Source organism: Rhinopithecus roxellana, chromosome 4, assembly GCF_007565055.1.
Source record: "Rhinopithecus roxellana isolate Shanxi Qingling chromosome 4, ASM756505v1, whole genome shotgun sequence".
Taxonomy (NCBI): domain Eukaryota; kingdom Metazoa; phylum Chordata; class Mammalia; order Primates; family Cercopithecidae; genus Rhinopithecus; species Rhinopithecus roxellana.
This window is the reverse complement of record NC_044552.1, coordinates 130,615,114-130,639,582: the sequence shown is the minus strand read 5'-3', so window position 1 is coordinate 130,639,582 and position 24,469 is coordinate 130,615,114. Positions and strand designations below refer to the sequence as shown.

The 24,469-nt window shown below is 43.0% G+C and overlaps 1 protein-coding gene across 1 annotated transcript in view; it reads right to left on the bottom strand.

Moving 5' to 3' along the window:
- The window catches only part of ARFGEF3 (ARFGEF family member 3), a 193,345-nt gene that overhangs the window by 58,566 nt on the left and 110,310 nt on the right, over positions 1–24,469 (bottom strand). The window contains 6 exon segments of the mRNA XM_010379500.2: positions 8–223; positions 850–957; positions 6,525–6,690; positions 8,079–8,245; positions 22,563–23,205; positions 23,207–23,474. Coding sequence (XP_010377802.1) covers positions 8–223; positions 850–957; positions 6,525–6,690; positions 8,079–8,245; positions 22,563–23,205; positions 23,207–23,474 — 1,568 coding nt within the window.

Sequence of the window (24,469 nt, the reverse complement as noted above, 5' to 3'; positions counted from 1 at the left end):
CTGGTACCTAGAGCGCAGCTCAGCCGTGCGGCTTTCCGCAGCCCATCGAGGCTCATGCAGATGGCGTCCCGTTCCTTCTGGTTCTGCTCTTTGATGCCTTCAGCTCCCAGAATGAAGGCCAGCCCTTTGGAGCTCCCTGCCATTCGACCAGTCAGTGGGGTTGATAAAGTATCGATCAAGTTCTTCCAGCAGCCCACCAGAATATAGCGAGCAAATGCCACACCTGGAACATGGAGGAGTGTGTCATTTTCTAGAGACAAAAAGGACCTGATAATGAATGACATGGCGTTCTCTTGCCATCAAATGAGCAGTACAGAGTTGCATGCAATTCTACAAAAGGAAATATAACTTAATGGATTATATGGGATCACGTTTCACTTTGTTCTTTTAAAAACAAATGTTGCATTATCAGCTGAATGATGCTACGTGACTTCCATCAATTACTTTTTCTTTTTTTTTTTTTTGACAGAGTCTTGCTCTATCACCCAGGCTGGAGTGCAGTGGTGTGATCTTGGCTCACTGCAAGCTCTGCCTCCCAGGTTCACGCCATTCTCCTGCCTCAGCCTCCTGAGAAGCTGGGACTACAGATGCCTGCCACCACGCCCAGCTAATTTTTTGCCTTTTTAGTAGAGACAGGGTTTCACTGTGTTAGCCAGGATGGTCTCGATCTCCTGACCTCGTGATCCACCCGCCTTGGCTCCCAAAGTGCTGGGATTACAGGTGTAAGTCACCGCACCCGGTCCAATTAGTTTTTCTAAGCAAGACAAAATCTTGATTCAAGTCACCACATAATAATGTAATTGCTGGTAACACATGCAGTGTTCATAAATTCAAGATCCAAGTCATTACCTGCCACTGTGGAGTCATCAATTCTCCTGCTCTGGGCAAAAGGAGACTCTGTAGCAGCTGAGGCCATCAGCTGGCCACCAATGGCACTACTCTCTAAGCCATCAATATCTGTCAAGGAAAAAGAGTGAAGTTTTCCCTAAATAAAACACTCCAGTCAAAAACAAGGAAATGGCCACCACAATATTCATTTTTAACAAATATTCCTTGTATCTTTTATGTTTCAAGCATGTAGCAACCTTTTATGAGACTATCATAAATTTTGTTTTATTCCCTCAGTCTAGTTTTATCTCATGTTGGAGTATTTATTCTTCTGTTACATTGTTGCCATCTTTATTTAAAAATAGATGTAAACTATAAATTATCTGTTAGAAAATCTATTGATTTAGAATATTTTGATCTTAAATACTCTTTTTACTCAGAATCATTGATTATGCCCGAATTATATATTCCCAAACCTGGTACAGGTAACCCAGATGTGAACTTTTCTTTCAGAGCTTCCTTACATGAATTAAGAGGAGAATAAGCCTCTTTGGTCAGATCATCACATAGTCAAATTGCAAAGTACAATAAATAATACCTTATAATTTTCAAAGTGTTTTCACATAAAATTTTTTGACTTGATCATTGAAACAGCTCAAATTAGGTAAGCAGGTCAGTATTATTTTTATTTCACAGAGGAAGAAACAGAGTCCTGCACCACAAAATGACATTTTCGTCAACCACCAACTGCATATAAGACAGTGGCCCCCTAAGATTATAATAGCATATTTTTATTGCACCTTTTCTGTGTTTAGATACACAAATACATACTACAATGTTTTTACAGCTGCTTACAGTATTCAATACATGCGGCGCAAGTTTGTGGCTTTGAAGCAATAGACTATACCATCTAGCCTAGGTGTGTAAGTACACTCTATGATGGTCACATAATGACAAAATTGCCTAACAGTGCATTTCTCAGAACATGTTCCTGTCCTTGCTAAAGGATGCATGATCATGTTTAAAGTAGGTAAATGGTTCAAGGCCATGAGGCTGATGGTGGAAATAATTAGTATTCATGTCTTCTGACTCCCATCCAGGCCTCTCTACACCATTCCAGCTCCATACTAGATCCTCAGTTATCCTGTTTAAGTTTTTGTTGAAACAAATTCTCTTCTACAGAATTAGCTCAACAAAAAACTCTTTTAACATTATGGTGAGGAAAGGACTGGAGTGGGGTCGAGAAGGCTGAGCTTTAGTCTTGGCTCTGAATTAAGTAGCCTTGTAGCCCTGGGCCAGGCTCGCCAAGGCCCCAAGTTCCTCAGTATAAAGGAAGTGACCATTGGAAAAGTGACTATGGAGTTGAAATATACATACTTGGATGCAACTAATATAGCTGAATGCAACACAGGGAGGGGATGGGAAAGGAGGGTAGTTGTGGGTTTTTTGTTTGTTTTTGTTTTTTTTTGAGATAGGGTCTCACTTTGTCACTCAGGCTGGAGTACAGTGGCGCAATCTCAGCTCACTGTAACTTCCACCTCCTGGGTTCAAGCAATTCTCATGCCTCTGAGATGCAATTTCATGAATAGGTGGGATTACAGGTGTGTGCCACCACACCCAGCTAACTTTTGTATTTTTAATAGAGATGAGGTTTCACCGCAATGGTCAAGCTGGCCTCTAACTCCTGACCTTAAGTCATTCTCCCGCCTCTGCCTTCCAAAGTGCTGGGATTACAGGCGTGAGCCACTGCCTGTAATTATTAGTATTTATTCCCTGAGTTTAGGACTTCACCCTCACCCCAGGAGGATAAGACTTCTTTGCATGGTGTTCTACTCTATCTTTGATGCTTACAGAAATTACAAAAAGCCTGGAGACTTCTCGGCAACTATCAGGACCAAAACAGGGACGAAATTTATATGGCTGCTAAGGTGGAAACAGACTGGTTTCTCTGAAATTAATTTGATGTCTGGTCAAATGACCTAATGATATTTGCCAGAAATTTTCATTTATCAAAGTATAATGGATGTTTCCTATGTGCTAGGTAAAGGTCTGATGAATTCAAGTAATGCAAAGTTTATTTCTGTGCTAAAATTCCACAGTTCTATACAATACTCTGACACGACACCAGGAACGGCCACAGTTAGTACAGGGTTCATCATCAGATTGCTGGCATTGCTTCTCCTCACACGTAACGAAAAGATCAGATAGAAGTCTCCAAACTCTAGGCTAACTGCTGCTCTGATTCATTTGTCACTTCATACCTGGAATTTCAATCAAAAAGAATCATAGACCCTTATTTTGTTGAATTATTATGAAAAGCCCTTTTCATCTTTAAAGTTAAATAACTTTCCTGTGGATATAGCAATTGAGCTTACTGTTCCATTAATAACAGCGATGGCTAATTAATGGTGATGATTGATGAATATGGGAACTATGAATAGTCTGTTACTTATTCATTTTACATCTACTGAATGACTTCTTTTATTAAGGCCTGGGCAAGAGAGTCACAGAGATCACTTTTGGCAGAAACTATGGTATTTGCAAATTAAAGCTGGAATGTTTAGGATCCTCATCCAAATTCTCAGACTTACAAGCTCTGGGCAGTACCTTCCATCCCTACTGAAAGGAGTTTGTAAAAACAGATAGAAATCAAGCATTGCTTATAGGTAAACTAAATAAATGGCTCTCATACATTTGAATGATTAATTCTCTTTTCTTTTTTTCTGTTTCTTCTTTTTTTTTTTTTTTTTAGACAGTCTCGCTCTGTCACTCAGGCTGAAGTGCAGTGACGCGATCTCAGCTCACTACAACCTCGGGCTCCCAGGTTCAAGGGATTCTCCCACCTCAGCCTCCCAGGTAGCTGGGACTGCAAGCACTTGCCACCATGCTCGGCTAATTTTTGCATTTTTTTTTTTTTTTTGTAGAGATGGGGTTTCACCATGTTGGCCAGGCTGGTCTTGAACTTCTGACCTCAAGTGATCCACTTGCCTTGGCCTCCCAAAGTGCTAGGATTATCGGCGTGAGCCACTGTGCTTTGCCTGAATGCTTATTTTTCAAATGGATGTAAATGCTATCATGATTAACAAAACACAAATTGATCACCTCTCCAGTGATCCTGATCTGCAAAGTTCGAGACCCAATCTTACTTCCCCTAGTTCCATCCTAGTTCTTGAAGCAAGACTCCAAATGCCAATCAATGACGAGGACTCTGCCACCCGTGGACAGACCTCACTCTATGTTCTGACCTTCTGCCTGATTCCTAAATAGTGCCTCACCCCAAATTCTACATGGCTGGGTTCCACCTGCCAGTAGTTTATTCTGACACCTTGTAAGAACCCCTAGTGCCAACCATAGGCAACATAACATGCCCTTTGGACAACAGATTCTGTAACCCAGCTGGACTGTTCTGCCCAGTCCTGTGCTGTTCCTGCTGGGCACAGAGCCATGCCGAGCTGTGTGAGGATACAGATACTCCAGAGAGGTCAGGGCCATGCTCTGCACCTCCTTCTGCTGGAGGCAGGAGAGGATAACTGCATCAGAAACCAGTGTGGGGAGGGTGGGTGCAGTGGCTCACACCTGTAATCCCAGCACTTTGAGAGGCCAAGGCAGGCAGATCACTTGAGGCCAGGAGTTCAAGGCCAGCCTGACCAACATAGTGAACCCCTATCTCTACTCAAAATACAGAAATTAGCTGGGCATGGTGGGGGGCACCTGTAATCCCAGCTACTTGGGAGGCTGAGGCAGGAGAATCGTTCGAACCTGGGAGGTGGAGGTTGCTGTGAGCTGAGATCATGCCACTGTACTCCAGCCTGGGCAACAGAGCTAGACTCTGTCTCAAAAAAACAAAACAAAACAAAAAACCCAAACCAACCAACCAACCAACCAAACAAACAAACAAAAAACCCAGTTTGGGGACTCAGAGACAATCCAGGACAAGCCTGGAGCTCTAACTTACTAAGGCAAGCGATGACCCGACTAAACTTTTGCACATCTTTGGCATTATGGCCGAGCCACAAGAAGCCATGAAAAGCTGCTTTTGCCAAAAAACATTGCCCCACAACAATATGGCATACTGCTCTCTACACTCTCATGTGAAATTTCTAATTGTCAAATAGGATTTTAAAAGTTACTGTGGTCCATATACACCATGGAACACTACATAACCATAAAAAAGAACAAAATCATGTCCTTTGTTGCAACATGGACACACCTGAAGGCCATTATCCCAAGCGAGTTAATGGAGGAACAGAAAACCAAATGCCATATGTTTTCACTTATAAGTGGGAACTAAACACTGGGTACTCATGGACATCAAGATGTTAACAATAGACACTGGGGACTGCAAGGCAGGAGAGGGAGGGAGGGGAAAAAGTTGAAAACTATTGGCTACTATACTCAGTACCCGGGTGATGGGATCGGTTGACCCCAAACCTCAGCGTCATGCAATACGCCCAGGTAACAAACCTGCACATGTATCCCTTTAGTCTAAAGTAATAGTTGAAATTATATATATAGAGGGAGAACTATCACATGAGACTCTGCAAAAAGCACCAACTTGCTCACAAGCCATTGCAACTCACAAGCCATTGCAACTCACAAGCCATTGCAACCTTACACAAAATAATACTCCTGTGAGGACATCTGCCCAGCATCTGCTTGCCTGTCCAAGTTAAACTGGCACCGCCCCTGTTACTGATCCTTTACTTAAGGATCATTATCTCAAAACAATGATGAAATCCTCCTCATTTTTCCTTTAAACACCTTTGCCATCCTTTATCTCCCTGTATAAGCACGTAGTTTATTATGGCGGGCATATTCCCAATGCAACGTCTATTCCTGAATAAATATTTTCTTTACAAAAAAAAAAAAAAAAAAAAAGCTCTGGACACTGAAGACAAAGATGCTGGTAAGTATTTGGCATTATTCTTAATTCTGGTACAGTTGGGAAGGGAAGGGAGGGCCTCTGATATAGATAGAAAACAGAAGGAAACCAACTTTTTTTGTTTTGAGACAAGGTCTTGCTCCTGTTGCCCAGGCTGGAGTACAGTAGTGTGATCTCGGTTCACTGCAACCTCTGCCTCCCGGGTTCAAGTGATTCTTCTGCCTTAGCCACCCAAGTAGCTAAGATTACAGACACTTGCCACCACACCCAGCTAATTTTTGTATTTTTAGTAGAGACAGGGTTTTGCCATGTTGGCCAGGCTGGTCTCAAACTCCTGACCTCAGGTGATCTGCCCACCTCGGCCTCCCAAAGTGCTGGGATTACAGGCATGAGCCACGGCGCTTGGCCAGGAAGCCAACTTTAAAATCAGTCATTTTACATTTATTGGTAAATCCCAAGAACACTGAATGAAATGATATGGGTGACTATTAGCATGTGAGAACTTCCAGGAATAATCCTGGGCCTACACATCCTACTGATATGGCCTACAGTTTTACACCAACAGACCAAGGTGCTAAGTTAGTCCTCATCTAATGGGGCACAGTGAGCCCTACAGACTCCCACATGGAAAAGGTACAGAAAACACCTGTGAAGTGAACTCATGACACTTCCTTGGAACTGTCACCAATGCCAGGGAGCTTTGTGGGTGCTGTTTCAGTCTGCTCCAAGCACCAACACTTCTCTGAAAGAGGCTTTAAAGCGTGAGCCATCCCACCCTACCATGTGCCCCAAGGCCTTGCAACAAACCACTGACCAGTCAGCATTGTGATGAGGGGAAGGCTGTTATCTTCCGGGCTGCCCCAATAGCCAGCCTCTCCAAGCATGTTCCTGTCGAGCACCTGATGGTAGAGCTCCTCAATCCAGGCCTGGGAGAAGACCATCAGCACACCGCTGGTCTGCACCTGCTTCATGAAGTCCTTCTACAGAGAGATCGCATGAGAAGGTGACCACATAACACCCCGCTCACTAACAGGCTCCTAAGTGCCTCTGCTGCCTCTTCACGACAGAGCCCTGAACTAAACCAAGGCTTGTGTATTGGGTAAGGGGGCGGCAAGTGGGGAGAAGTAGAGATGGAGAATTCCCAAATGTGCTGAGGTCTCCTTCACTGATGACACCTTTTGACAGATACCTTGTAGAAGGATTACAGAGACTGCACTTTTCATTCTTACTCTTGGATGTGTGGAAAGGTTTGCAACTGCACAGATGTCTTTAATAGAGTAACAGAGCTTCCTTTTCTAAGAGCACCAACAGCAGCAGAGATGGAACGCATTCCTGTTCCTACAGGAATGTGCACATTTCCAGAGATACTTCACTTATGCTCATGAAGTAACCACGTACCTTTGGGAATTTACAATTTATCAAGCAAACAAATGGTTGTTGATTTCCTTCATGTAGATCCATGGATTTAGGCTCAGGAACTGATAATAGGGTACACCATGGAGTGGCTTGCTCCATCACAGGAGCTAACCACAGGACAATCAACATTCTCATTGCACCCCTTACAGGAGGTGCTTATGAGCAACAGCCAGTGAGCTTCGTTCTGGGTCAACAGTCAGTCTGGGAACATGTTGGAATACGGTGAAGAGTTTTTCTAAGTGCACACCTTCAGCCAGGCATGGTGGCTCATCCCTGTAATGCCAGCATTTTGGGAGGGCAAGTTGGGAGGACTGCTTGAGCCCAGGAGTTCAAGGCTGGCCTGGGCAACATAGCAAGACCCTGTCTTTACAAAAAATAACAAAAAAAATTAGCCAGGCATGGTGGTGAACACCTGTAGTCCCAGCTACTTGGGAGTTGAGGTGGGAGGATTGCTTGAGCCCAGGAGTTTGAGGCTGCAGTGAGCCATGCCATGATCACACCACTGCACTCTAGCCTGGATGACAAAGCGGGACTCTGTCTCAAAACAAAGAAAAACACGACTCATTTTCAGCAAATTTCCTGCATATCTTCTGATTTCCCTTAACACATCAATGATGTGGTTTTGAACAGGTTTTATCCATGTGTTTAATAATGGCACGGGATGAAACTAATGGGTTATCCCTGGGCAGCCATTTCCAGGGCCTCACGTCCATACACTCTTCACTGGAGCCCAGTGGGCAGCTCTGTGATCACGGTGCTGGGCAACTGTGTATCTGTGCCCTTATATATATGTCATCTCCTTCCACCCCCCAAAGTCCCACTGGCATTACCAATCTAGAGCAGTGTGGAACAAAACACGCTGTGCCATCCCACTCAGGGCACTGACACTCGACTGTACACCAGGAGGCCACAGCCTGCCCTCTGCCAGTCCAACGAGGGACAGCACACTCACCATCACGCCTGGTGCCAGGGTCGGCCGCTTCCTGTAGTAGTCACCGTGGGAGAGCTTCAGATTGAGGAGCAGGGCGTAGTGTGCAGCTGTGTAGAGGCTGTCTGCATTCATCAGCATCTGGAAGCTGAGGCTGCTATTCCCGTCAAAGCCAGGAGAGTGCATCATGCCTAAGGGAGAAAATGAAGGGACTTTTGGGGCTGTGAACAGTGTGCCTGGCAAGGCTGGCTTCCAGAGAGCTGCAAACCCATTGTGATAGATGCTGCATCATATAGGACATTTATGTATAGCACTGACAGCTAGCTAGGAATACCCTTAGGGCCTGATACATATGCCAGCCTGGTGGCAAACAGCGTGAGCTCAGGAGTGGATCTGCCTGGGCCTGGATCCTGATCTCTTACTTAGCAGCTACAACTTTGATAAAATCATGTAAACCCTCTAAGTCTCACCTTCTTTTCCTATAATAGGGAGAAGAACTGACTGCATTCTGTCCCTAGATTGAGCCCTCCGGTGGCTCCCCATCACAATATAATAAAACTCCAACCTCACCCTATTCTCTCCCTCTCACTCCCCGCAGCCACCCTGCCTGCTATCCCTCAGCCACACCAGGCCTGGACCTGCCGCAGGGCCTTTGCATTTGTTTTTGCCACTCCCTAGACTGATCCCAGGATCTCTGGATGCTGCACTCCCTCAATTCTGCCAAGTCTCTGCTCAAGTGACAGAGACACCTTTCCTTTTAATTCCATTATTAAATAGCAAATCCACTCCTGCCCACCAATATGCCGCTTCCTTATCTGGCTTTTAGAAAATTGCCTCAATGGCATTTATTCTACCCAGCTTTATGTTAATATATACTTGTTTATCATCTGCCATCACTACTATAAAATCAATAAGAAGGTGATACTTTATTCATTTTGTTCACTATAGAATCCCCAGTGCCTAGAACAGTGTTTGGTACATGGTAGACCCTTAAAAACATTTGCTGAATGAATAAGAATTAATGGACATGCCAGCATGAGAATTAGATGCAATAATGCATGTAAGATGTTTAGAAAAGTTACTTGTAAATACAACTTTTCAAAAGGAATAATGTTCCTCAAAAAGCTAAACATAGAATCACTATATGACCCAGCGATTCTACTCCCATATAACCACAAGGACTGAAAGCAGGGATTTGAACAGATGCTTGTACGTCAGTGTTCACTGCAGCATTACTCGCAATAGCCAAAAGGTGGAAACAACTGAAGTGCCCATCCACAGATGAATGGATAAGCAAAATGTGGCATATACATAAAATGGGCATTACTCAGCCATGAAAAGGAATGGCGTTCTGATACATGCCACAACACAAAGGCGCCTTGAAAACATTATGCTAAGTGTCAGGCACAAATATATATGGTGCACTCTATGAAGTACCTAGAATAGATCTGAAGAAATAGAAAATAGATTGGAGGTTACTAGGGGCCAGGGACCGGGGGCAGAGTACCTTCTATTTGGAATGTTAAAAAAGCTCTGGAAATACTTGCACAACACTGTGAATATAATTAGTACCACTGAATTATATACTTAAAATTTATTAAAATAGCAAATTTTGTTACATATATTATTACCATGATGAAAACAAATAATAACGTAATACATCAAAACACGTTAGGCCAGGCGCAGTGGCTCACATCTGTAATCCCAGAGCACTTTGGGAGGCTAAGGCAGGTGGATCACTTGAGTCCGGAAGTTCGAGACTATCGTGCCCAAGAGGGTGAAATCCCATCTCTACTAAAAATACAAAAATTAGCCCAGCGTGGTGGTGTGTGCCTGTAGTCCCAGCTACTTGGGAGGCTGAGGAAAGAGAATTGCTAGAACCCAGGAGGCGGAGGCTGCAGTTAGCAGAGATCGCACCACTGCACTCCAGTCTGGGCAACAGAATGAGACTCTGCTTCAAAAAAACTCCCAAAAAACAAAAAAATAAAAACAAAAAAACCCATGTTAAATGTGCACTTTAAGTGGGTAAACTGTATGGTATGTGAGTTATCTCACAATAAAACTGTTAAAAAATAAATGAGGAAATAAAGAGGTTTTAAAAAAACCATTAAATAATAGCTATTGACATTTTCCCCACTATCTTTTTTTTTTAAAAGATATTTTATACTTACTAAAGTTTTCATTTTGAAGATCCCTTTGAGCTTTATATAAATAAACTGAAAAAACAAACAACTACATCTCATGCTCCTAAGATGGGTTCATTCAGTCAGAGTTGTTGGTATCTTGGCTCAAACTTTCACAGGGAGCTTGGGGTGACAAAATTACGGAAGTCGGCTTCTCTGCATCTGCTAGTACACTGGTCCTAAGGCCATCGGCAGACAGCCATTTCCAGGCCCTCAGGGTTCCCACTATCTGGAGCCTGGTGGTCAGCTCACAGCTCTGCAGCCCAAAGACAACTGCACATCTGTGTCCTTACACTGTCATCTCCTCTTACCCTCCAAAGCCCCACAGGCATTATGAGCCCAGACAAGTGTGGAACAAAACACACCGAGCCATTCCTCTCAGAACACCTTAAGAGATTTTCAATGAATGTTCCATTTGTTCCTGCAAATACTCGGAGGCTGAATTTAGCGATGTGGGGGAAGCAGTCCATCTCTACATTTGTGCATGCAAATTACACATGTCCATATACTCTGCAAATCAGGTCTAAAATTATTCTTTAATCAAAAATATGGCTCATATGTAATGTAAGAGTTTTCTAGAATTAACAAAGAAATGAGAGATACAAATTTTCAACCAGAATGTTTATCCAGTGATGTCGTCCCTATGAATTTTTTTTTTTTTCCTGAGACAGAGTCTTGTTCTGTCACACAGGCTGGAGTACAGTGGTGTGATCTTGGCTCACTGCAACCCCTGCCTCCCGGGTTCAAGCAATTCTCCTGCCTCAGCCTCTCAAGTAGGTGGAATCACAGGTGTGCGTCACCATGCCCAGCTAATTTTTGTATTTTTAGTAAAGACAGGGTTTCACCATGTTGGCCAGGCTGATCTTATAGTCCTCGTGACCCGCCTGTCTCAGCCTCCCAAAGTGCTGGGATTATAGGTGTGAGCCACCATGCCCGGCCATCCCTGTGAATTTTAATAAATAGGTAAGTAAGAAGATGTGGACCAGAGAAAGCTTTCAAAGTTGAAAATAATTCAAGAATTTGCCATATTTGAGGGCAGTATAAACATTTTTTGGTGGGAGTAAGCATATATATTATTCCCATAAAACCACCTTAGACAATCAAAGGTTGGGTATTACCTCTGCCTTATAAAAGAAGGCGGGGGAAATTCAAAACTGTAGAAAATGTGAAGTTGCCTCAAGATGTTGTCTACCAAGGGCACTTTGTGATCATGGGCTGAGGTGCATTTTATTATTACTATGTTTTTATTTATTTTATTTATTTATTTATTTGAGATGGAGTCTTGCTCTTGTTTCGCAGGATGGAGTGCAATGGCACAATCTTGGCTCACTGCAACCTTCACCTCCTGGGTTCAAATGATTCTGCTGCCTCAGCCTCCCAAGTAGCTGGAATTACAGGCACACGCCACCACGCCCGGCTAATTTTGTATTTTTAGTAGAGACGGGGTTTCTCCATGTTGGTCAGGCTGGTCTAGAACTCCTGACCTCAGGTGATCTGCCCGCCTCAGCCTCCCAAAGTGCTGGGATTACAGGTGTGAGCCACCACGCCTGGCAAGGCTGAGGTGCATTTTAAAATGAAGATCAGACTGCAAGTGAGATCTGAAAACTATATCTTTGGTTAGCACATGAGCAGTGTATCTCAGCCCCGATGGTCTGTGGGAACCCCCAGCACTCTCAAGGTGCTAGTGGGGCTGATTTCAGTTATCTGGAGGAGACATAGGGCACAAGACCAGTCTCCTTCCATGGTAAAACAGAAAGTAGCATTCAGGGTTGGGTGTTTAACTATCTTGGATCATAGATGAAAGGTACAATTGAGTCTATCAACAAGAAAAAAATGAATCTGTAAATGACTTTCATTTTAGACATCGGTAATAATTCCTTTCAAAATGTTGAAATGTTTACCTCGGGATGTTTTGGAAAACTGAGCACTTGCTCAGATGCTGAAAGTGAAAAAGGCCGCTAATGAGAGTGTTGGCCTGGAGACTAAAATCAGCAGAGAAGTGACAAAGCCCCGGCAGGTACTGCCAGTGGAGACATAGTCTGTTGGTGCCAGCCTACATCCGCATGCAGATTAATTTCTTAAATTACAAAGAGGTGGCAAATTTGTAAATAAAACAAAATAAGGTCTATTTTGTCAACTTAAACAGCCATTTTCTTGCTATGTCAGATATAGTTTACTGGTGATATTGATAATAATGGAAACATGATAAGAATAATTCATTAAATGCTTTCTATTGCCTAGAACCAATCTCTCCTCATAGATCATTTTCTAATCCTGCCCAATTGTTTACCAGTAAGGAAAGTGTCCCAGAGACAGTAATTTGCCCAAAGTTACACGGCTCAAAATCGGCAAAGGTCTTTTGGGCCCACACTTCAGGTTTTTGCACTAGCCATGCTCTACTTGCTTTGAATGTCATGAAAAGATTCTGCCATATCCAGTATCTCTCTAATAGATACTCTATTTTCCATTCTTCCCTCTGATTGGCCTCACTGATGTGTTATCCAATCTACAGTAACAAACTATAGGAACTATGACTTTTAACGTATTCTCACTCTTTGCATTGCCCAGTGTTCGGTAACTAAAGTTAATTCTCTCCCTCTATAATTAAGATGTGCTTGACTGTGGAAACAGGAGGATGGGTCACCTACTTGACTGCTTACCAGTGAAATATTAGATACAAGATTAGCACAAGAGACCCCTAAAAATCTCTTCTGTGTCTAAGAGAATTTGGTACTTCTTCTTTGGATAAACATTAATTTAGAACATTTAATAGTACTGAAGAGTATAAAAAATAAGAACAGTAGTCCCCGCTTCTTCCAAGGCCCAATGATACCTCTACCAGAAAGACTGACTTCCTTGTGTGTATGAAAATACCACAAAGCGAGATCACACTACATATGTCGAACTGTAACTTGATGTTTTCTAAAAATATGTGATAGATGTGTCTGATACTGACACTTCTGAATCTGTTTCCTTCTTTTTTAATGACTGTGCATATACCATTGCATAATTACATTGTGGTTTATTTGGTCTTAATGCTCTATTGGTGGACATTTATGTTGTTTCAATTGTGAAAAAAACTGAAACAATGAAATGAATGTTAGTACTTCTGCAAGTGTACTAAAAGCAGAATAAGTATATTAAGTTTAATAGATACTTCCAAACTCTTTTCCAAAAAGATTTATACCAATGTTCCCACCTACCCACTGTGCACAAGAGCACTCTTACACCCACTCTCAGCAACGCTGGGCATTATGAGCTTTCTAAACCTTCGTGATAAGATTACACAACTTTGCTTAGTCAGAGATTTGTTTAACTCTAGGGCTCTAATTTTTACATAACAATACTGCTTTATCTTCTGATACAGGTTGCAAGAAATTCTTTTAGAGATTTGGAAAAGGCCCAAAGAAGAAAATAATCTGTAATAACACCAGGCTGAGATAAGTAGTATTAATATTTTAATGTGAATTTTAAATCCTTCTTTTTAAAATTACATTATGATAATTTTTCATATCATTAAATATTACTGGAAAACATCATGGTAAATGGCCATATAGGCCGGGTGCAGTGGTTCATGCCTGTAATCCCAGCACTTTAGGAGGCCAAGGCAAGTGGATTACCTGATGTCAGGAGTTCAAGACCAGCCTGGCCAACATGGTGAAACCACGTCTCTACTAAAAATACAAAAATTAGCCAGGCATGGTGGTGGATGCCTGTAATCCCAGCTACTCAGGAGGCTGAGGCAGGAGAATCGTTTGAACCCAGGAGGTGTAGGTTGCAGTGAGCCAGATCGTGCCACTGCACACCAGTTTGGGTGACAGAGCAAGACTGTCTCATAAGTAAATAAATAAATAAATGGCATCTGCTAGTATGCTATAAATCTCTGTCTGAGTTTCTGTTTCTTCAGTGTAGGTTCCAGGAGCCAATGAGACGCCAGGTATCCACTGGTATTTTTAAGTCTGTCAGGACTTAAAAAACTCATACATTTGCTGGGCTACGGTTTTTCAGCCACCATGTTTTTTTTTTTTTTTTCTCCAGAGCTAATCAACTCCAGAGGTTTTTGTGTTCTTGAACAGCATCTCTTAAATAATTGAAAATCCTCTAAGAGAAGCATGTGAAGAACAGCTTAAAGATCCACCAAAAGGAGAAATTGAGTACATTGTGGTAAGTTAGCAGGAATGGGTATTATAGAGGCATCCTAAGTCATATTTGCAAAGAATACTTAAAGACACAAGGAACATGGCAACAAAATATTAAGTAGAAAGTAAGTTACAAAATTACACATATGACATTCATTCCCCTCATCCTGATACTGTGCAGTGTAATGAGTGTGCTGTCTGGAGCCAGGCTCATATCCTGGTATCACTGCTTCCTAGCTATGTACATACCTTGGATGACTTATTACTTAACCTGTGTCTCAGTTTTCTCATCTGTAAAATGAGGATAATAATATCATCTACTTTATGGGGTTGTTATGAGTATTAAATGAGTTAATATCTGTAAAACCCTTAGATAATACAGGGCATACAGGAAGTTCCATGTTAGATTAGCTATTATTATTATTGCAGATACATGTAAATAAGCACATTCATATGATGAAAAATGACCACAAAGAAAGATGCCACGACATTTCAGAGTCAGCTTCTAGGTGGTATGATTAGTTATTTTGTGTTGTCTTTTTTTGTAGAGATGAGGTCTTACTATGTTGCCCACTATATCCTCCCACTTTGGCCTCCCAAAGTGCTGAGACTACAGGAGTGAGATTTTGTGTGGTTTTTATATTGTTGCATTCTCTAAGTTTTATAGTCCACAATGCCAGGTGTTGGTAGAGGAGTTTGTTAGACTACTTATTCTCCATCCCTGCTTCTAGAATACTTCTCTTCCTCCATTTATTAAAACAAGCAAGCAAACTCTCAGCCTTTGAGGCTCCTATCATCTGGCCAGATCTTCCACCCATCCTTGAAACTCTCCTCGGTGATATGCCAGACACATTCACTGACCACCCTGGCATGCAGTCTGTGGCCTCCTCTTCACCCCAATGCCTCCTGCCCTTCCTGCCATTATCCTGCACGACTTCAGCCTCTAGATGGCCAACTCATCCAATGCCAGGTCCTTTTAGAGTCTTGACAACCATGCCATCCACCATTCCCTCTATTCCACCCCTTCCCACGCATGGGCTCCTACAGTAACACTCAGAATCAATTCACCCCACTCCAGGGTTCTTCCTGCAACATCACTAATTTAGATTTTAGATGGCCCACTCTGAATGGAATCTTTCTGTTGGCTTACCCACTCACACTACAGTAGATTTTGGAGGAATCCTCACCTGCATGTACTACTGCATTTAATCTGCAGAATAGATAAAGTAAGTGCTGCTGTTTATCATACTTACATTACAGGCAGGCAATGTGAGGCAGGGAGAGGCTCAGTAACTTGCCCATGGTCACAGCTATTTGGCGAGAAATGGCTAGAGCCCAGATATGTATACATGTGTGCCTATGTAAAATTCCTGAAGTTGGGAGGCAGAGGAGGGCGGATCACGAGGTCAGGAGATCGAGACCATCCTGGCTAACACAGTGAAACCCTGTCTCTACTAAAAATACAAAAAATTAGCCAGGCGTGGTGGCAGGCGCCTGTAGTCCCAGCTACTCAGGAGGTTGACGCAGGAGAATGGCGTGAACCTGGGAGGCGGAGCTTGCAGTGAGCCAAGATCGCACCACTGCACTCCAGCTTGGGTGACAGAGTGAGACTCCGTCTCAAAAATAAATAAATAAATAAATTAATTAATTAAACTAAAAAAATTTCTTAAGTTAGAGCTCATATTTATGTCTATATAAACTTTCTGAACATTGGTTTCATTCTCCCCCTTTCTGTCTGAGACAACATTCAAGAATGGAAGTCACCAATGACATTACAATAAGGATAACTCTGAATCCATAGTTGGTTTTTAAAACAAAATATGGTGCTGTATTAGAAACTGCTCATTACTATACAAAACCATTTTCTTCTTACTTGGTAATAGAATCATGACTTTACTTGGGCTTGCAATGTGCCCTGTCTCCTAGGAGGGGTCAGTGAACTTGAGGTTGTTGTGTGGCTCTTCCAGACAGCTCCTGAAAGCAGCTGTATTTAGCTCTCAGGTGGCTCCTTTGCTAGCCTTGCCCCCTTCCTTCTTGCTCAGACTATGGATGAGAAGCCAGCAGTTCTGCCAGCACCAGCTGTCTCGGTTCATGAGGAAACCTGAAGATGACAGTCACCTATTAACAAGAGTAGAGCAGAAAGACAGGAGCACCTGGGTCCCTGATCATCATGGAGCTCTGGAGATCAGACCTCAGACTCAAGACTCAATTTAGCGGAAAGGAAATGAATCTCTTTCGTTTTGTAGTAATATCTGCCTTTTTTTTTTTTTTTTTGAGACAGAGTTTCACACTTGTTGCCCAGGCTGGAGTGCAGTGGCGCAATCTCAACTCACCACAACCTCTGCTTCCTGGGTTCAAAAGATTCTCTTGCCTCAGCCTCCCGAGTAGCTGGGACTACAGGCATGTGCCACCATGCCTGGCTAATTTTGTATTTTTAGTACAGACGGGGTTTCTCCATGTTGGTCAGGCTGGTCTTGAACTCCCTACCTCAGGTGATCTGCCCACCTCAGCCTCCCAAAGTGCTGGAATTACAGGTGTGAGCCACTGCACCAGGCCATCATCTGCATTTTCTATATATGCAAACAAACCTAATCCTAACTGACAGAGGCAGCATAACATACTCATTTACTTATTTGGGGTTTTCTTCCTGTAATTTTACCTTCTGCATTATACAAAGATAGCAAGGTAAACTTGTATTTGCCATCTTTTAAGGTGTTTAAACCACAGAGAAAAAAACTGAGGCTTGGTAACAGCATAAATGCCTTCCTGGTTGTATAGTCACAAAGCCAGAGCTCCTTCCAAAGACTTCGGCCCACTCCTTAGAGGGTAAAGAGACAGGGGAAGAAGCAGTGAGGCAGAGAAGGGAGAGCCTAGGCTGGGCAGAGGTTGCAGGTCTGTGGCTGCCCACCGCCTGGCAGTACCTGCAGGGTTGGCAGGACCCCCGGGGAGGGCAGACGACAGCAGCAAAATCACAGGACCCTTAGGGAGCCAATGATTGGAGATAATGGAGGCTCCCTGGTGATATAAGAGGTGAGGGGCCTTACAGATACAAACTCCAGCTTCTGGTTTGACCCTGGGTTTAGAACTAAAGGGAGGGCAGAGACCAAATGTTCTCCCTGCTACGCAGGCTGGGGGGCTAGAGTCAGCTTTGTTTTAATGTAAAGAAATAGATATATCTTATATAACTGAGATTGATACTTGCTATACTATCTTTCAGGAAATCTGGTACTTTATAAATATCATATTGCTTGCAGCATTATGATAGCCTTACATTTGGTTACAGTCAGTCACAAGACTACAACTGAAAACCAGTAATCTAAGGAACAGCAATCCAAAGTCAGTGCCCATGACCCTTGATCAATTGCTGTACAAGGCTGGGACCTTCCTTTAGTGCTGAGGAGCCACCTTACACAGATGTCACTTTGTTCTATCCAGGATCAAAGAGGCATTTCTGCAGCGATCACAGCTCATGTCAAGCACTGTCTTTATAAAAAACATACTTTATTTGCCCGAACATTTTCAAACTCCTCTACCATATGAAACTTTAATTGCTTTGAAAAGAAAGGCTCTCTTGAATCCTGTAGAATTAAGAAGGCTCATTTCAATGGCATATTAGCTGTCTGAAGATAGGAGTCACTGAGAAACACTGAGTGACTGTGATTCAGCTGAGAAAGCAGCTCCCTGATAACAGGGTAGGGATGAAGGCTTGATGGATGTTTATGACAAAGTGAGGTTTGAAGCTTCTGACATCAAAATAAATAATGAGAAACTCAGAGAGTTTCTTTCCCTTCTCCCTCTCTTCTATTTTTACTTTCATAACATTCTCTCAGAAGAACAAAGGAAATCTGCCATCTCCGTTTCAGTGGAGCATCTATGTTTCTCTTTTGTTAATTTTTAATCATGGAAGTGGCACTTGCAAGGGGGCAAGAGGACATGCCTCAGTCCCGAGATGCACATGGGCCAGCACCCAGTGGCTGGGGGGTAGCCAAAGCAACGATAAGTGCCACCAGTTGAACCACAGCAGTGATGGAAGACAGCCAGCTGTTGGTAACAGGACCACAGAGTGATGGGTCTGTAATTTGGAAAGAGAGTCCAACTCCTGAATAGGAAAATATTGTGATGTCACAAGAATTAAATAGACCTACAACTAAATTACGTCAATAAAAATGACATTCAAAAACAACCGAACATTTGTGAAGTCTCTTTTCAATGTATTGATTTCTACATTTAAAAAATAATTTCATAAAACATATTTGGTCTGATGGGAAATTTATGGAACTCTAAAATTTGGGCAGTCTGCAACATTTATAGGGCCATATTCTGGCCACATAAAAAATTCACAAAAGCCCTGTTTTGCATATACTATAAATAAGTATTGATTTGAAAGGTACAAAAACACAAAACTGAAGACCTGCTTTGGCCTCAAATTTGAAAAAGACTTTGCTAGGATTATGTTTCTTAATTCTCATAAGAAATGAGGGTGGTCCCTTGGAAGTCAGTCCTCACCACTGTGAAAATTCATTCATCTGAAATTTCTGGGGATGTGTTGATAAAGAAGAAGTTATCTGAGAGCTAAATTTTATATATTGTGCTGAAACTTTGGCAGTGGAGTTATTTTGTATGGATAATTTGAATTTTTTTTTTCTTTGAGGTGGAGTAGCTCTGTTGCCCAGGCTGGACTGCAGTGGTACAATCTCGGCTCACTGCAACCTCTGCCTCCTGGGTTCAAGCGATTCTCCTGCCTCAGCCTCCTGAGTAGCTGGGATTACAGGCATGCGCCACCATGCCTGGCTAATTTTTTATATTTTTAGTAGAGAAGGGGTTTTGCCATGTTGACCCGGCTGGTCTCAAACTCCTGGCCTCAAGTGATCTGCCCGCCTCAGCCTCCTGGATAATGTTAATTTTAAATAGAAGACCCTAACTATAATTTTACCATTTCTTGATGGCTCAAGGCCATAATTATTACTGCAACCAGTGGCCATGCTGAGCTCTGATACACAGCTATTCTGGGGACTAACCATGTTTGGTGGGCTCTCTGCCTTGGTACAAGGGACACCAAGCTGGTCGGAGTAGCTAAGGCTGCCAAACCTCTCCATACGACTATTCCCAGCCAGGAAGAGGCAGAGACTCAAAGGATCCACCAACCGCTTCCAAAGAACAACCTGAGAGGCTTTATGTACAACTCCTTCAGCTCATGAACTACTGCACATCCTGAGAGACCTAAAGGCTTGGTGCAGTGGCTCATTCCTGTAATCCTAGCACTTTGGGAGACCAAAGCAGGAGGATCGTTTGAGCCCAGGAGTTCGAGACCAGCCAGAACAACATAGTGAGACCTCATCTCTTTTCTTTCTTTTATTTCCTTCTTTCCAACATAGTGAGACCCTTTCCCTTCTCCCTCCCCTTCTCCCTTCCTTCCCTCCCTCCCTTCCTCCCTCTCTCCCTCCCTTCCTCCCTTCCTTCCTTCCCTTCCTCCCTTCCCTCCCTCTTTCTCTTTCTTTCTCTCTTTCTCTTTCTTTGACAGGGTCTGAAGGGCAGTGGTGCAAACATGGTTAACTGGAGCCTCAACCTCCCAGGCCCAAGTGATCCCCCCACCTCAGCCTCCCAAGTGGCTGGGACAACAGGTGCACCACCATGCTTGGCTAATTTTTATATTTTTTTGTAAAGAAAGGTTCTCACATGTTGCCTAGGCTGGTCTCAAACTCCTGAGCTCAAGCAATCCACCCGTCTCAGCCTCTTAAAGTGCTGGGATTGCAGGTGTGAGCCACCATGCCTGGCCAATACCCCGTATCTACAAGAGAAAAAAAAAATTGCTGGGTGTGGTGGTACCTACAGTCTCAGCTACTTGGGAGGCTGAGCCACTGCACTTCGGCCTGGGTAACAGAGTCAGACCCTTACAAAAAAAAAAAAAAAAAAAGAAAGACCGAAGAACAACTTCATCAATTTACAATCAATAAATATTGATTGAGAATAAGCTGTACATATCCTGGGACCTTAGCATATAGCACAATTCAGCTTCTCTATAAATGCTGGTTGAAGGAGGATTTGCATGGGTGTGTCTGACAGAGAGAGAGAGAGAAAGGGAGAGAGAGATGGACAAAAAGACAGAGAGACAGACACAAATGTGCACAAAACACACCCCTAGAATGTTCAATAAGAGAAGGTCAAATTTAATGACAGTGGTATAAAAGATATTAGGGAGAAATATAATTTTTTAAGAAGAGTATACATTTTCCTAGTTTTCCAATGAAACATGAATTTTGTTTCACACCAAATAAAAAAAATCCAACATTTGTTATACTTATCTCCAAAAGAAAAAATATTGAGGAAAAAGTTATGTTAGGGAGGCTTAAAAATTGGTGTGAAATTAGGAAATAAGGTGTGAAATTCTTAGGAAATAAGAATTAGGGCAGTGAGTGGAGATGGGCCACTGCACTCCAGCCTGGGCGACAGAGCGAGACTCTGCCTCCAAAAAAAAAAAAAATTAGGAAAGTAGAGAAATCATGTCTCTTTACATCTTTTTCTAGGTCATGTGAAAATTTCTGGAGTAACAATTCTGTGTCTCCTTTGGTGCTTGCTACAACTTTGGATCATTCTCATATTAAAAAATGTTCCGGCCAGGCAGTGGCTCACGCCTGTAATCCCAGCACTTTGGGAGGCCAAGGCAGGTGGATCGCAAGGTCAGGAGATCGAGACCATCCTGGCTAACACAGTGAAACCCCATCTCTACTAAAAATACAAAAAATTATCCAGGCTTGGTGATGGGCGCCTGTAGTCCCAGCTACTTGAGAGGCTGAGCCAGGAGAATGGCACGAACCTCGGAGGCGGAGCTTGCAGTGAGCCAAGATTGCGCCACTGCACTCCAGCCTGGGTGACAGAGTGAGACTCCGTCTCAAAAAAAAAAAAAAAAAAAAAGTTCCTCCTTATATATATGGAGATTTAAGTGTCTTTTACTTGTCCTCTTGAAAAAGGACAATTTGGTCAGCTTCTTAAAGATACTTATTAAGCTACACATCTGTCAGCTTCTAACCAAGTTCCAGTAACTGGGCTACAATTTTTTCATGTATCTGCGTGATGTTTTCTTTGCTAGAAAATAAAAAGTGAGACACGGTCTCAGCCCTCAAAGAGCACGGAGTATAGAGAGGGGAGGGTGGAAGGGATGGTGGATGCATTAACAAATGACTATGATAAATGCAGCAAGCACAATGACAAACACAAGTTCAAGGTTAGGTGGTAGACGAGCAAGTGATTGTGGCTTTTTAGCAGTTCTGTGTCAGTTCTCAGGGTCAGCCCTTTGAATCTGAGCACAGGCTTAGGGAGATTCATTCGCCTCAGTATTCTGTGGTCAAGAGACACTTGTATTTGAGGGAAAGGCACAGAGGACCTCCCTGGTATCACACAAACATTTATTCCTACCATACATTTTATGTACCCATTAATTGCTTTCTTTCTGTATTATCTTTCAAGAAAACTATCTTAAAAATAATTATTTACTATGTGAAATGCTACTACTTCCCTGTATTCTTTGTCTGCTTCCTCCACCAAAACTCTAGGTGATTCTCTCCTTCCCTTCAATAATACCAGCATGATTCTCTGACGTAATTTGGCCACTATTCCCCCAGCACCACTGTTTATGTTCTGATTCACAATTCAACATACGGAAGGGTCTGAGATGGGGGACTGCAACGTTACCAAGCTATACTGGACTATCACACATTGTTCGAATGTTCAGTAGAATTCAGAAGATATTGGGAGGACTTGGAGTGCAACTGATCCAAGACAGCATTCAAAATAGTTTACTTTTTGATATGCCAAAAGTACATTGCTCTATGATTTTTAGACACCAAGACATAGAAGCATACTGATAATTCAGTGTTTTAAGAATTACAGACTGTCAGGTTGTTTCTATCAATAGCACCTTTCTAGAATGCAGCTACTTCTCATTCTTTACTTTATATCCTATACATTTATCAGTCTCATAGTATATTCCAGCCATTGACTGCTGTGGAATTCAAATAAACCACCACTAACAGGTCTTAGATGTCTTTGCCCTTTTTAAACTGGGGAAACCCAAAGATTCATTAATATGCTTTGAGCACTTCAAACTATAAGCATGACAGTAATTGCCCATTAAGGCAAACTGCTCTGAACAATCTTGTTGACTATACAGCAGAGAATTGTTTACAAACCTGAGCAGAAAGTAGAGGCAAAGTTCTGCAGAGCGGTGTCCACCTCCTCTACACTGGAGAGAGCCAGGAGCCGAGGGAGGAGGCCTTCCAGGGACTGTATGAACAGCCTGGCGCTGTGCTGATCCGCCTCCTGGTTCTTCAGCAGTTTTAGAGACAGGGCAGCAGCTCGCAGGGACCGGTGGCCTAGGCAGTCCCGGGGTGTCTGCTCTTCATCGGCTAGAGAACAGTTGTCCGACCCAATGTCTGACACATCGGACCTGCCCGAGTCCTTTTCTGCTGCCATTGAGTACTGATCACAGGAATCAAATTCTGTCCTAGAAAGGTCTTGGTCATCAACACTAAAATTGCTCTCACTATACCTAGATCCATAGGACCTTGTCCTGCAGTCTACTGACAGGAAGTTAGTTATGTCAGGGTAAGGGACTGTGTGGCTTCTCTGCACGACATCTGGCTGGTCTACTGCCTCTGTTTCCAATACTTTGCTCAGCGTCTCCTTGCCCTCCGGGATGGCTGGCGACTTGAGACTGTTCCTGTGGTTTCCCGAGTGGTCCTCGGGTGTAGTCTGACCCAACTCTCCCTCGAGAGTGGTCTGGCCTGTGTCTGTGGTGACACTGATGCTGATGTCAAGGTTCCTCTCGTTCCCCTGATTCCCACGGCGTGTGTTCCGAGGACAGCACTCGCCGCTGCCAGCGGAAGTCAGCCTCATTGATCTCCATGGAATCTCGGCTCCACTCGGCCCCATCCTTCAGCTCCTCAAGGCGCAGAAGCAGCAGTTGCACCTGACCTTCGCTCAAGCCCTTCCCCTGGCTGAGCTCATCCAGGGCACCCAGCAAGGTGCAGACACAGGACACGGCTGCATAGCAAGCTTCGATGCCACCCTTGATGCATGCTTCGGTCATGCCATCCATGATGCTAAACAGTGTTCAAAAGAGAAAACCGAACAAACGCATAAAATATAGAAAATATCTCTGAATGGAACAAGAGTGTTAGACTGGCTAACAGCATAGTATTCAAAATGGAGAGTCTGATTTGCATAAAACAAAATGGTCCGGGCAATAAATAAAGGAAACAAACATGCTTAGGTGGGCAGAGAAAAATCTTCAGATAAAGTGGCCTGCATTGGCCAGGCATGGTGGCTCATGTCTGCAATTCCAGCACTTTGGGAGGCTGAGGCAGGTGGATCACTTGAGGTCAGGAGTTTGAGACCAGCCTGGCTAACAAGGTGAAACCACATCTCTACTAAAAATACAAAGAATTAGCCAGGTGTGGTTGGTGTGTGCCTGTAATCCCAGCTACTTGGGAGGCTGAGACAGGAGAATCATTTGAACCTGGAAGGCAGAGGTTGCAGTGAGCCGAGATCCCACCACCACACTCTAGCCTGGGCGACAGAGCAAGACTCTGTCAAAAAAAAAAAGGGGGGATCTGCATTGAATCACCCTCCCTCTTGGCTCGCTGGTTTATCTGGGTACAAATAGAAGCTCCCGATGAGCATTTATGACCTTCCCGAACAATCTCACTTTTGTATTATGCTCGGTATTTCAAATAGAAAATAGTGATAATGGTTATATGATAATGTGGACCTTCCTCTATAAAGTAAACATATTCCTGAACAGATGTATGTGAATACAACTATTACGAGCCCTATAATATTCAGTTTTCTAGGGGGGCTACAGGTGAAGAAATCCTATAGCTACAGTATTGTAAGTCAAAAGTTCTTCTCTAAAAAAATCCCAATGAATAATTATTATACATTTCACTTGGTACATTTGATTTTAAGTCAATATGAAAATATAAAAAGTTTCATGATTATAATAAATTGAGATACGTCTTCTCATGTAGCTTGTGGGTGAATTATTAAATAGACACATTTCATATAATGTAGAAATTTTTAAAATCTCAGGGATTTG